Genomic DNA, 14795 nt, shown 5'->3' on the forward strand with positions numbered 1-14795 from the left:
TGGATGATGGATGGAACTCCTGGATGGTGGATGGAACTCCACCAGTGCAAGTCAGCACTCCCTCCACGGACCAAGGTCACCCAACCAGGATGTGTACAAAGGTTGATAATGAGTCCCAGTTCCCCTCCTATGACCCCTGGACCTCCCCCTCTGGCTTTCCAAAAGTGCCAGAACCTACTTTGAAAATGCTGGTATATTCACCTTGTGAGACAGACATTTTATTTAATTTTTTACATTTAATGAAGCATTAAAGTTACATTCATTACAATACTGGTACATAAAATACAAGCAACCAAATATACACATCACTTTTGAACCTTTTCTACACATCAGCCAAGACAGAGAACACAAAATACTTTAATTCACATGATAAAGTCCAAGGCAGACTTCAATGGTGGAGTAAGCAGATGGTCACTTTCAAGTGTCCAGTATCACTTGGCAGCTGTTACCTTGGATGGTGACACCCAAATGATGGATTAAGCAATGATAGGTAGCATATTTACAACTTTCCCATCCAGTTCCCTAAAAGGAAACAGCAATCCTGTGGCAGAGAAAGTCATCCAGAGACTTCACCAAAAGTATCTCTGCTTTTACCAAAAGCAGGCCCTCCTTGGGGGTTCTAACCTAGGACAGACACACACTAGGAAACACAGGCACCAGGCAAGACTGCTTACTACATTGCACAGAGAGGTAACACAAGCTTTAGGCATGTTCCATTTGGCATAATTACACTGACTATGAGAAGATGTAACTTTCTACCTATAAGCAAGCTCATATTTCAGGTTTTCTTCCCTCCAAATGAACGAATGAATTAAAATGATCAAACATTTAGTAAGCACTTATAATGTGCTGAGCACTATGCTAAACACTAGGGATTAAACGTGGGAAACTAAGACAGACCCTGCCCTCAAGCAGCTTATATTCTAATGGGAGCAGAAAACAGCCAAAGCAGAGAGTAGGATCAACATGGTCTGCACTTGGCATCAGATTTTGAGATTGAATATGCAGGAGGCTCAGGCTAGTCATGGAAATCTGCATAAGGTCTTGCTCCTCAACCTACAAGTACAAGATCCAACACTGAAAATGGCTTCCAGCTGAGAAGTTGCTTGGAGGATTTATGGGCTCCCAAAGCTCAGGTTTCTAGGTCACTACCTTAGTACAATTGGGATCAAATTCTTGTCATCTGGCCTTCTTAGACACAACCACCTAGATATCACCACCTTCAACAGGGAGAAAGGAACCATCAGTAGCTCTGATGCTCATACAGGTGATGCTTCAAATGAATCCAACATGACTCCACTAGATAATGTTGAGAAGGGGGACAATCTTTCTGAAGCTTGGCTCTGCTACTTAACACAGCCAGTCATTGAACCTCTCCAGCCCTGACTTCCTCATCTGTAAAATGAAGGGGTTAAACTTGACAGGCTCTGAGGTTCCACATTTCCCTGTTTTCAGTGAAGTTAATTATTACTCAATAACATTGCTGAGCCCTACATGGACAGGACAGAAATTCTGGAGTGTGGCCATTAATGGGGCTGTTCCTTCAATTTTAGCTTCCCTAGGCAAGACTGATGCCCCTGACATCATTCAGGTGAAAAGGGCCTCTTTGATGATTCCCCTAGTGAAAGCCCACCAACTCTCATTTCCTGACGTGACCACTTCCAAGAATTGTGATGTCCTCTATGTAAACAGTCCATCCTTTGATGCAGATCACACTTTAGGTGGTGGCCTTGGTGGGCTGTGACCAAGCAGCTCTGGTGGTCCAGATTGGCAAGGGCTTAGAATGAAGACTACCTTCTAAAAGAGGTGCAAATGTCTCAATGCACCCCATTGTTCATGCTGCCCACAATTACTTTGTAGACATTTTGGGTCCAGTCAGTTGTATACATGTTGTGCCCATTCCCACTCCCACCACCCTGAAGGCAGGGATCGTTCTGGTTTTGTGTCTTTCTTCAGTGCCCAACACAGTGTCTGGCACATAGTAGGTCCTCAATAAAGTCCTACAGAATGGATTTGAATTGAATTGGAATACAGTTTTGGTGCCTACTTCTTAGGTTGATAATCTTCATAAGCCCCATTTGGGGCTTTGCATTCTGACCACTAAGAAATATATAGACTGTCTATACACACACACACACACACACACACACACACACACACACACACACACTCAATGTTCATGTATCCTGAATGTGCCTCAGCATCAGAAATTCATGGGCTGAGCCAGAAGTGCCTTGGACCACCTGGAGGTCTCCAAATCCAGGACCTCTGACCACTTGCCAGCTAGGCTCTAGTAGAGATTCCTTTCAGGTTTGGGTCAGATTAGTGGCCCCTTCCCACTTTGCAATTCTATGGTTCTGTGACCTGGCCTAGGATGGCCTTTACAATCACTGAGAGATCAGACAAGACCAGAAATATGGCAATATCAACCCACTGAGTGTACCTTGGGGACCAAATGACAAAGTTGGGGACCAGCCAGCCAAAAACTGGAGCTGTGTCCCCAGACCAACTTTCACATTTACTCCTGTGTGGTCCTAGGTAAGTCAATAGGCTTCCTTGGCCTCGGTTCCCTTATCTATATAATGATGGTCCATTCCAGCTTTTCTGAGCCCCCTTCCAGCTCAGCTCTAGTTAGGGTGTCTAAGTGCTCATTTGGGGACTCCTTGGTCAACCTTGGAGAATTCACCTAGTCACAGACACAGTTGACCACAAAGTTGACCTCACTCTATGGCCCTCATGTCATTTCATCATACACTTTGCCTTGAGGCTGTGTCTACATAAAGCAAAGCAGAGGTTTGCAATTATCCAGTTAATTCAATGACTGTATAAACCATGTCAGCTCTCAAACATGCAGGCTGTAATTATCGAGTTAACAGGATAATGGCCTCAGGCCTGTCTCATCTTTGCTGGGCCTCCACAGGCTCATTGCCCTGTGAAGGTGGGTGGCTGTGGGCTTGTTCTCTCAGTAGGGGGGCTCTCTGAAATGGCTGCAACCTTTAAGGAATTCTTAATGGAGCTGAGCTCCCAAGCGTGCAAGCTGATGATGGCACGCACTCCACAGCACCGCCGGGCGACCTTGTAGAGGTTCTTGAGTACAGCTCTCCTCAGCAGGATGTACACCCAGGGATCCAAAATCTGATTCCACGTGGCCATGCGGAGAGCAAAGAGAACCCTCTCACAGGTTTCCAGGGAGTCTCCTCCACTGATTCCAGTGCTGGCCATGGTTACCTAGGAGAGAAGAGACCTTGGACATGAGGGCAGGAGGAAAAGTGAGGTCTGGGACTATAGATTTTTGTGAACCCAGTGGAATGTTGGGCTCCTCAAGACACATGGACATAAAACGTCAAGTCAGCAAGTATTCATTAAATAGCTACTGTGTACCAGGCTCTAGGCTAAGTGCTGGGAATACAGGGAGAGGCAAAAGATAGCCCCCACCCTCAAGGAGCTTACCCTCTAATAGGAGAAACAACACACAAACAACTCAGTACAATAAAAGATGAAATTGGAGGTGATCTCTGAGGGAAGGTATCAGCATTAAAAGAGATCAGGAAAACCTTCTCATAGAAGATGGGATTTGAGCTGCAATCTGAAGGAAGACAGGGAAGACAGAAAGCAGAGGGGAAGAGGAAGGTTTATTCCAGGTATGGGGGACAATCGGGGAAAAAGCAGAGGACTGGGACCTGGAGTGATGAGTGCGAGTGGTGGCTTGGAGTCCATTGTCCTTGGATGGGAGGTAAGTGAGAGGCAGGCGCTCTACATTTGGAGGCAGTAGGGATCTGAGTTCAAGTGCTGACTCTGATTCTCACTAGTTGTGCAACTTTAGTAAAAGTCCGCTGCCTCTCAAATTCTGTTTCCTCATCTTTAAGACTGAGAAATTACTTCACTAATTACCTCAGAGGGTTGTTATGAGAAAATACTTTATAAACCAATAGTTCTCTGTGTGCATATACGTGTATGCATATGTTTATACACACAGATTTGTCCATCTGTTTATATGCACACACATATAAATATCTGTGTGTGTATGTATGTGTATGTGACCTAGGATTTCCATGGCACAGGGAGCCAAATGAAGAACTTCTTCTCTCAAGGAAAATCTGCAATTTCTAGTCTTGGAGACTTGGGCGAGGGTGGGGAGTCTGAGGTTAAAGTGACTTTTCAAGGTTATATAGGTCAAAGGGGGGACTTGAGTCCAGGTCTTCCTAACCTGGGAGTCGGCTTTCCATCTATTATCTCTGAGGGGAGATATGTGTGTGTATATGTATGTATGTGTGTGTATGTGTGTATACACAAGTGTTATGGTTGTAGTCCAGGAATGAGTTAATCCATATAGGGAAATCTCTAGTTAGAAACTCTCTACTGATATAAAACAGTGACTCACCTGCAATGCTGAGCCTTAGAGCAGCCATTCTCAAACCTGCTGGTCTCAGGACCCTTCACACTCTTAACATAATATCAAGGACCTCCCAAAGAGCTTTTGTTTATGTGGGTTATCCCTATCCATGTTTGTTGTATTAGAGATTAAAATGTCTTAGTATTATTATGAAAATAGTTTTGACCTTGTGGACCCCCTCAAAGAATCATAGGAGCTGCCCCAGGACCACACTTTGGGAACCATTGTTTTAAACATTGTTTTAAAAGGGAAAAGAACCTATTTATACAAAAATATTTATAGCAGCTCTTTTTGTAGGGGAAAAGAATTGGAAATTGAGGGGATGCCCATCAATTGGGAAATAGCTGAACAAGTTGTGGTATAGGATTGTGATGGAATATTATTGTGCTATAAGAAATGACAAGCAGGATAACTTCAGAAAATCCTGGAAAGATTTACATGAACTGATGAGAAGTGAAGTGAGCAGACACCAGAACAATGTACATAGTAACAGCAACACTGTATGATGAAGAACCATGAATGACTTAGTTATTCTCAGCAATACAATGATTCAAGACAACCTCAAAGGACTCATGATGAAAAATGCCATCTGCTCCCAGAGAAAAAAACTGATGTCTTCTGAATACAGACTGAAGCACACTGTATTTCTCTTTCTTTCTTCCTTCCTTTCTATCTTTCTTTCTCTTTTGAGTTTTCTTGCACAAAATGCATGATTTGCATGATTGCATATGCATTGCTTACTGTATTAGGGAGGGAGGGAGAGAATTTGGAATTCAAAACTTTAAAAAATCTCAAATGTTAAAAAATGATTTTATGTGTAATTGGCGAAAAGTGAAATATTATTTTAAAAAAAGAAATGAAAGGTAGGTACTCTCAAAGGGAAGGCACTCCTGAGAAGGACCAGGAAAGGCCTCTTGCACAGATGGGATTGGAGCTGAATCTTGAAAGAAGCCAAGAGTCTTAGGGCAGTTTTAAGTCTAAGAGGTTAAGTGACTTGTCCATGTGTATACATGCATGTACATGTGTTTATATATCATGTTATGTGCACATACGCACACGTGTATGCACACTAAGACTTTTAAGACACATTGTCTATGCACACAAATGGGTGGGTCCCTTAACCTCTTTGTGCCCCTAGGCAGTTCACTGCAGCTCATTTGTGCTGGTAAAGGGAGTGTCCTTCCCTGGAAGCCTTCTACACTGAGGGGATCCCAGGCTGGGTGAAAAAAAAAATTGATCTTTTAAATCTCATTGCTTGGGCTAGTCCATATGTCTTCTTATCAGAAGATAAGTATTTCCCATTGGGAATTAAAAGATATCATTTTCTGATGAAAAATTAATTCAAGTAGATAGATAATATACAGATAATTTAAAAAGCTGATAGATAAATAGCTGATAGCTGATAGATGATGGATAGATAAAAATAGATAGATATAGGTGAATAGACTGATATGGATAGATAAATGGTAGATATCAATGGCTGTATATATTTTTAAAGCAAGAACTGTGCTCTGTATTTTAGTCCCTCATCTCGTGCACTCACTTGACATTCAAAAATAAAGAGATCAGGAGGATTTCGCACCTGGACTGCTGCTGGGAAGGCCTGCACTGTCTGAAGAAGGTAAACGATGAATGTGAAATTCCTCACATGTGGGGATGTGTGAACCAGGGTAATAGTTCTGCAGCAGGGCCATGGGAACAACTTGTCTAACTGCTTCACTTTGCTGCTGAGGAAACTGAGGCCCAGAGAGAGGAAGGGACTCACACGAGGTCACACAAATAGAGCCAGAATTAAAATTCAGGGTTTCTGCTGTCCTGTCAGGGGTCCCAGCCAGGGTATTGAGCTCCAGGGCTGGCAGGATTGGCAGGAGAAGTGTAGGAGCTGCTGTAAGAAGGAAGAAAATCTGCACAAACAGACTGAGGTCATTTTTCCTGGAATCCAACAGTATTACTGCGGGCTTTGGGTACATTCCACTCTGGCATGGGCCACCCAGAGGGAGACTTCGAAGAGCTGCTGACAAACCCCTGTTGTCAGAAAAAAACCAAGATGGAGCTTTGCCTCTATAGTAGTCTACCCAGGCTGCCACCCATGAAAACCCCAGGGATGCTACCTCATCTAACCCTCATCCTGGCCACTGGAAGTGCTGATATTTGGATTGCCCCATCAAGTCCTCAAAGCCCATCCACAGATTCTCTCTATTACCTTGTCATCCCTTGTGCTATTAAATGGAACAGTCGTGTGACTCAATTAACTGTCCATGAGATAGAGAAGATCCTCCCTCATTCATTGCCTTGCATTAATGATTGCCAACAGTGATATAAACTCTAAGTTTTGCAAAAGCATGTCATTGAAATTGTGGGCATGGTGTATATTGTCCCATTTGATCCTCACATCGACTCTGTAAGGAGGTGCTATTATTTAGTACCATTTTACAGATGGGGAACCTGAGGCTGGGAGCATTTAAGTGACTTGCCAAGAGTCCCACAGTTAATAATAATAACAATAATAAGAGCACTTATGTAGCACATAACGTGTATTATCTCATTTGACCTTCACAACCTTGTGAAGGAGGTGCTAGTATTTTTCCCATTTTACAAGTGGAGAAATTGAGTCTGGGACAGATGAAGAGACTGAGTTCAAGCTCAGGTCTTCCTGACTAAGGGAGAGAAGACCTGCATCCAAGACTCTAGGGAGCAGAGGCATCCTGCAGATGAGGCAACCAAGGCAGAGCACAGTGGATCGATTCTCCGCTTTGTGCTGCCTGGCTTTGGCATTAGTGTTGAGGCAATATGGTAAGGAGGAAGAGGGCTGTCCTTGGATGCAGAGAACCAGAGGGCAAGGTCCCTAATGTCTCCAAGTAATAAGTGAGAAGCCTAGGAACTGAACCCAGGTCCTCTAATTCTAAATCCTATTATTGGATGACCCTGCAGAAGTCACTGCACTTGACTGGGCTTCAGTTTCATCACTAAAAGGAGGGGGTGGACGTTTCCACATTAAAATGTACTGTGAGACTCACAACAACCCTGCAAGGAAGATTCAAGACCCCTTTCTAGCCCCACTACATGAGTCAGAAAATTGCCCCAGAAGCAATCCATCCCAGGCAAAGACTACAAAAGAGGATATTCCAGGACAAAGCTTGATGATGCCTACATACTTCAGCTAAATTTCTTTTCTCAGAGGGCCAATCCCTCCAGCCATGGAGACAGCCAGTGGCTCGGCATGTATCCCCTTCCAGATGACAGTCAAACAAATCCTGGTTTGACCATAGGGCCAACTGGGGCAAGGCCCCCAGCCAAGTCAAGCACAGAAACCCTGAGCACCATTTCTGTCAACTAGTCTATGCTTCCTGCTTCCTTCAGTTGCCCAGAGAGGGCAGGAACCCCAAGGCTCTGGCCACAAAAGGCCCTTGTTCCTCTTTGCCCTGAGCGCACTCCAGAAACAAAAGCACAGCGTTGAGACCCCAGCAATCTTCCGACGGTGCCCGAGGGCCATCGGCCACGGAATACCCCAATTCCAATGAAGACCAAAGTGTGATAGGGTGTGCCAAGGCTGAAGCATGTCCTCACCCACAAGCCTTTGCTCCAAGTCCACTTTGGGGCCGGCATCAATGTGGACATCCAATTGTTCAGAACAATGTGCCTTTGCCTAGGGATTGAAAGTTGGCAAAGGACTTTCTTTACATGCATCATTTTCATGAACCCTCTAAGGGCAAGAGCTCTCTGTTATCATCACCCTCATTATACAGATGAGGAAACAGGCTCAGAAAGGTTAAATTACTTGTCCAGGGTTATGAGGCTCCATTTCTTTAATGAATCAGTGTAGGAGGGCAAAAAGAACACTGAATGCGGAGTCAAAGGACCTGAGTTCAAATTCTAAATCTCCCATTTGTTGTGTGACTTTAAGCAAGTCACTTAACTTCACTTGGCCTGCATTTGCTTATCTGAAGGATACTGCTGTCCTCTAAAGTCAAACACATCCTCTCCTTTAGGCATATTTGAAGGGTGGGGTTAGAGTTAAGAGGTATACTAACTAGAGCACTGGCCTTGAAGTCAAGAAGACCTGAGTTCAAATCCTGCCTCAGACACTTACTAGCTTTGTAACCTTGGGCAAGTCCATTAACTTCCTTGGGCTTCAATTGCTTCATCTTTAAAACAGCCTCTAAGATCCCTCCCAGCTCTAAATTTTTGATTGCATCCCCTTCTGTGCCCCGCACTCCCTCACAGGACGTGGTTTCAAATCCCCTTTGTTTTGCTCACCTTCCTCTGAACAAATTCGCAGGTGTGTGTGCATGTATACATGTTTGTATGAATAAAATTGTGGAAGTAGCCTGAGAAACCACCCACCTCACTAAGGGTACTTTCAGCATAAGTAATCTTTGTATTTCTATAGCCTTTCAAGGTCTGCCAAGTACTTCCCTTACAATAACCTGTTAGGTATGAAGGGCAAGTATTATTATTTATTTTCATTATTATCATTCTTATAATAATTCCCATTTTACAGGGGAAGGAAACTGAGACCCTGAGAACTTAAAGTGATTTGCACAGGGTCTCACAGTCAATGACTGCCTGTAGTGGTATTTGAACCCAGATATGTCCTGACCTCAGGGTCAAGCAGCATACTTTTCACTCTGCAAAGACAACCCAACCCCGGAGTTATAAGACCAACCACAGACACCCTACAAAAACTGTCCTAACCAAGGGCTTCCTTCGCGTTGGTCACTTGGCCACCTCTGGCTTCATGCAACATCCTTTAAGTCAACACCCTGTGGGTCCTGTACCAAGTATGGAGCATTCTCACTGCTAAACCCTATAATTGAGGGCAGATGAGATTTGTTCTCAAGTTCACCTCACAATACAGTCTTTGGGCTTCATCCTTCCTTTTCATTTCACCACCACCACTACTCAGGTTCATGTTCTTATCCCTTAATCTGTAGCAGAGCTGTAACTAGGATGGGGTGACTAGAGTTTTGCCCAACAGTGCCAACATTCAGAGCTCCAGCAGCACTGGAAGTCCTTCTGCACAAATGAGCTAACATTTAGTTATGAGGGAAGAGTGAAAATAGGTAGCTGAAAGCACACTCACTTCCTCTCTCCTTCATGGAAGCATTCCAGGGGAATTCCGCACCCCCTCGCACAGCCACTCTTACCCAATATTTCATGGTCTCTCCAAAAGCAGCCTCCCCCAGAAATTTCATCACATCCTGGGGAATAAACCCCATATTTCATGATATTTTCCTTGTTACGCCTATAAAGTTGAGAAAAGGGTACCTAATATTTCTCATTAGAGGCTGGCTAGTTTGGGGATGGGGGCATCCAGCAGCAGTTAAAAGCCCTTCCCAACATCTCCCTACCTTTGCCATCTTCTGACACATTAGTCCCCCATGTACTCTATGATCCTATGATTCCAGCCTCCTGGCTGCTCCATCTCCCAACTCCAGGACTTTTTACTTTCTGTCCCCCAAGACTGGAAGGTTTCCCCCCTTACTTCCCACCTCCTGGCTTTCTGGGCTCAAATCTCCCCCTTCTGATGGAGACTTTTCCCAGTCCTCCACACCCCTAAGGACCTTCCCTTGGAAACACCTTCTCATATACACATACAGAGAAAGAGAGAGAGAGAGAGAGAGAGAGAGAGAGAGAGAGAGAGAGAGAGAGAGAGTATGTAGCTAGTTGTTGGCCTGCTATGTATCCCATTAAAGGATGAGGGCCATCTCCAGTCATCCTGATCTATATCTGGCCACTGGGCCCAGATGGCTCCAGAGGAGAGAGTAAGGCTGCTTACTTTGTACAGTTGTCCCTTACTTAAATCCAATTCCCTTGCAGGTCATGGCATCACCTTCCTGATGTCATGGTCCTCTTCATGAATGAAGGATGAACAACAGCAACATTAGAGGACAGAGATCACATTTTTACTGTTCTTGGTACCCCTCAGTCCTTAGGAGGAGAGAGGAAGAAGAAGATGGAATAAGCATTTATTCAGCACCTACCATGTGATAGACCTCAGGCTAAGCACTTGACAAATATCAACTCATTTGATCCTCACAACAGCCCCATGAGATAGGTGCCATTACTACCCCTGTTTTACAGTACAGGAAACTGGGACAGAGGTTAAGTGAATTGCCCAAGGTCACACAGCTAGGAAGTCTCTGAGACTGGATTTGAACTGAGCTTTTCCTGACTCCAGGCCAAGAGCTCTGTGCCCTATGGCATCTCCAGCTGCCTCTTGATTTAGAAGCTGGTATATAGGCACTTAATAAATACACACTGATCATAGGTCTTGAAATACTATATGAGGTTGCGTCCAAGGATAGCTTACCTAAAAAGTTGTGTATAATCCTGAATGGAAAAAAAATGGACATTTGACGAACAGAAAGGCTTTCTGATCTTTATAACAAAAGGACCAGAACTCAATGGGAAATTCAATATAAAAGATCAGAAGAAATATAATGAAAACATTAAAGACTAATTATAAGGTATTCGTTAAAGTTAAACTGTTTACATATATATATATATATATATATATATATATATATATATATAGAGAGAGAGAGAGAGAGAGAGAGAGAGAGAGAGAGAGATGAAAATGTTATCAGTATTCTTAAAACTGTCTTCATTACTAAGGTATTTTGAGAAAAAGTAGGGGCTGAGTTGTGTGTGATGGGGTGATTATCAAACACAAAATTGGGAAGGAAAAGGTAAAAGGGAGCAATTATATTACAAAAATGGGAAGTGAAAGGGAGAACTAATAGAGAGGAAGCAGGTGGGGGTGCAAGGCTGGTAATGTTGGAAACTTACTTTCATCTGGGTTGGAGAGAAAAAAGCCTGTACACCTGTAAGGGTATAGAAATCTTCTGAACATGTAGAGAGGTGAGAAAAATAGGGGACAGGCTAGGGATTTTTAAAGGGGTGTGTAGATTGGGATTTGGGAAGAGGAGAAGAGGATGAGGGAGACTTTTGGAAGAATGTACAGATTAAGATTGCGATTTTGGGGGGGAAGGGATGGTGGGACTCTTAAAGGGGTGGGTAAAGTGGGGAGTGGGAGGGTGGGGGAGAAGATAAGGTAACAGGGATAGGGTAAAAAGAGAGGCTAAGAAGGACAATAGTGAGTAAAAGCAAGACGAGGAGGAAATTGACAAATAGTAATGATAACTTTGAAATCGAATAGGATGTCTATAGTGGCTCTCTTTGTGGTGGCAAAGAACTGGAAACTGCCAGGATGCCCATTATTTGGGGAAAGGCTGAACGGGTTGTGGTGTGTAACTGTGATGAAATACTACTGTGCTATAGGAAATGATGAGCTCAGTGATCTTAGAAAGGTATGGAAAGACTTGCACAAAATGATGAAGAGAAAAGTGAGCAGAACCAAAAGAACATTGCATGCAGTAACAGCAATATGGTTTTAAAAAGATTTTGAGTGGCTAAGTCACTTTGACTATTATAAATACAGAAATTAAAAATAAAGGACATATAAAGAAAGAAGCCATCTGCCAATAGAGAAAGAACTGATAAACAGAAGCCTGTATAGAATAATTTTATGTATGTATATGCCCAATAGTAGCCATCTCGGGGGGTGGAGAAGAAAAAAGGGAAAAAAATAAATTTCCATGACAACTTTGTTGTATATTTGGTGGAATAGGAAGTTGTACATGATAGATTAGCAACTTCATATGCAATCATCTTTTTGTTGTACTATGTCATGGGAATGTTTGTTTTGTTCTGTGAATTGAAAATAAAATAAATTTTAAAAAATAAAAGCTTGCTAACTGACTGACCTAAAGGTTTGTAACCACAAAATGTAAAAAAAAAAAAATGACTCTCCCAAGTAAATTGAGTTGACCCTCTATGGGATGACACAGGCAAAAATGGCACCAGATGAGAAGGTAGGGATGGATTGAAATCTGCACTGGGTGAGAGAGGATCCACTACTCAATGACTGCAGGTTTGACCTATACCCCAAAATAACTTAAAGGGAAAAGTCTCTGAGCCAGAGTCCACTGCCTTTTCTTCCACTCTCATTCACATGTATACAAGGTCAATGACGGTTCAGAAAAGGTTTGGCTCGGTTTTGTTCTACTACACAGTGCTAGGCACCATGGTAGGTCACTTGGCTGTTTTCACACTGGTTTCACAACCAAATGAGGCCATATGAGCAAGATGTTTCTGTCACATTGGGTTTCAAGGATGGCATTCCTTCCCAGAGGCTGCCAGTGGACAGGGCCTGTTTACGATTATGGCAGTGTGCTGAGATGACGTGAGGTATTTGGTGGAGCTCTATGCTTTTCCATGGGAAATGTCACAGAAATGGGTGTAACTTTAAAGAGAACATAGTGTAAAATATTGGTCTGAAAACATGATAGATTTGAGAAGCGAATAGCATGGAGAACAATAACCAGACTTTCTCCATCACTTTAAGGTTTATGAAGCTTTACCTAAATTCACTCCTTTGATCCTCAGCACAAAGTTGTTATTGTTGTTCAGTTGCTTCAGTTGTGTCCAACTCTTTGTGACCCCATTTGGGATTTTCTTGAAGTGGTTTGCGATTTCCTTCTCCAGCTCATTTGACAGATGAGGAAACTGAGGCAAATAGGGTGAAGTGACTTGCCCAGGGTGAAGTAGCTAATGAATGTCTTCCTGACTTCAAAAGTCAGTGATTGGCAAAAAGCAGGGGTTCAATCACGATGTGCTACTCCTGAATTCAGACAGATGCCATCAATGTTCACTGTTATACCTCCCTTTAAAGTTAGGAAAAGAGTAGCTTTATTTACTTGTAGTAATTCTCTGTAATCAACAAGATATCAGATATTTGTGTAATATGAATACGTTTTATATATACATGTATGTGTGTATGTGTGTGTATGCATGCAGCAAGGGGATGCCACAGTATATAGAGCGCTGGACTAGGAGTCAAGGAGACCTGAATTCAAATCCATCCTCATATACTTACTAGCTATGAGACCTTGGGCAAGTCACTTAGCCTCTGTCTCTATTTCCCCATCTATAAAATGGGGATGATAATAATAGCACCTGCCTCCCAGCGTTGTTGTGTGGATCAAACGAGGTCATATTTGTAAAGTGTTTGTAAGGCTTAAAGCGCTATATAAATGCCAGATACGTGTATATACATACATATATATATATATATATATATATATATATATATATACACACAAATATATATATACATACATACATTTACATATATGGATACGTGACATGTTAAAATATTTTTGTTAGACTTTATACAGATTGAAAAGGAGAAAAGCAGTCTGGCATCATGGCTAGAGAGCCAGACTAAGAGTCAGGGAGACCAGAGGCCAAAACCTGCCTCTGCTCCATACTGGCTGTGTGACCCTCGATAGGTCACCTAACCCTACTGGTTATGTGACTGTGGACAAGTCACTTAACCTCATCAACCTCAGTTTTCTCATCTGTTAAGTGAACAGTTGACTTAGATGATCTCAGAGGTCCCTCCAAGCTCTCCCATAATTAGAGCATGAGCTCACCATAGGGATTGTCCAGCTTTTCCTATTTGTACCCCCAGGGCTTGGCATGTAGTAACTGCCTAATAGATTTTATCCATCCATGTATTTCATTCCTTCCTCCTGTCTTCTCGGCAGGCTTCTGACATATACTCACTCTGTGATCACAGAGCCCCAGAGTGACTTTCTAAGGCTCTGGGTTACAGATATGTTGCTGCCCTGGTGGAGGAAATTTTGACACAAAGAATTCCCTTCACCATGAAATCCCAGGTCCAAACTGAAAAATTGTTTGTAGAACCCTAGTGGGAGCAAACAACTGGAGTCAAGGAAGATTTTCCTTTCCAGGACCATCACCGTAAGAAACAAAGTGAGATGAACTTCATCTCTCCCAAATGTGTCTCCTCCTTTCAGCTTCACAGATGGTGCCAACCAGGGTTAGTAGGAAGGGATTCCCTCGCCTGGGAGCTGCCAGGTATGCCCGTGTCCCTATCTCTCTATCTAAGCTCGATATCACCCCTCAGGAAGCTCATCCCACCGACCCTTCACTCATAATGCTCTTTGAACATAAAATGCCGAGGATGACTCAAGGTTGGCAAGTCTTTCCTCTGGCACAGATCCAGGCAAGCTCTGAGTCTTCCCAGCTCAAAAAGGAGACACACATGCTAGCACCTTCTTTCTGCCAGGGAAACTCTCCATGGCATTCTTCCATCCAAATACCAGCTTCATAAAACCTCGTGGTTGCACAGGAGACGTTGTAATCTCAAATTTCTTAAAACAACACCAGAGAAATTGTCTCACTTACAATAGCATGATTTTACAAAGAAATAAGCAAAAGGAGATACCTTTGCAAAACAAAGGGGAAGGGACTTCACACTTGGGTCAATGATTTGATGAACGAATTCAGGACTAGGAGAGACTTCTCTTCT

The 14795-nt window shown here is 43.1% G+C and overlaps 1 protein-coding gene across 1 annotated transcript in view; it reads right to left on the bottom strand.

Annotated features, from left to right (window-relative positions):
• Window positions 1-233: 233 nt before the first annotated feature.
• The window catches only part of PTGFR (prostaglandin F receptor), a 48344-nt gene continuing 33782 nt past the window's right edge, over window positions 234-14795 (bottom strand). The window contains exon 3 of the mRNA XM_036756362.1: window positions 234-3228. Coding sequence (XP_036612257.1) covers window positions 2923-3228 — 306 coding nt within the window. The 3' untranslated portion in view covers window positions 234-2922. The remainder of the gene's footprint in view (window positions 3229-14795) is intronic.

This window comes from Trichosurus vulpecula, chromosome 4, assembly GCF_011100635.1.
Source record: "Trichosurus vulpecula isolate mTriVul1 chromosome 4, mTriVul1.pri, whole genome shotgun sequence".
Lineage (NCBI taxonomy): Eukaryota > Metazoa > Chordata > Mammalia > Diprotodontia > Phalangeridae > Trichosurus > Trichosurus vulpecula.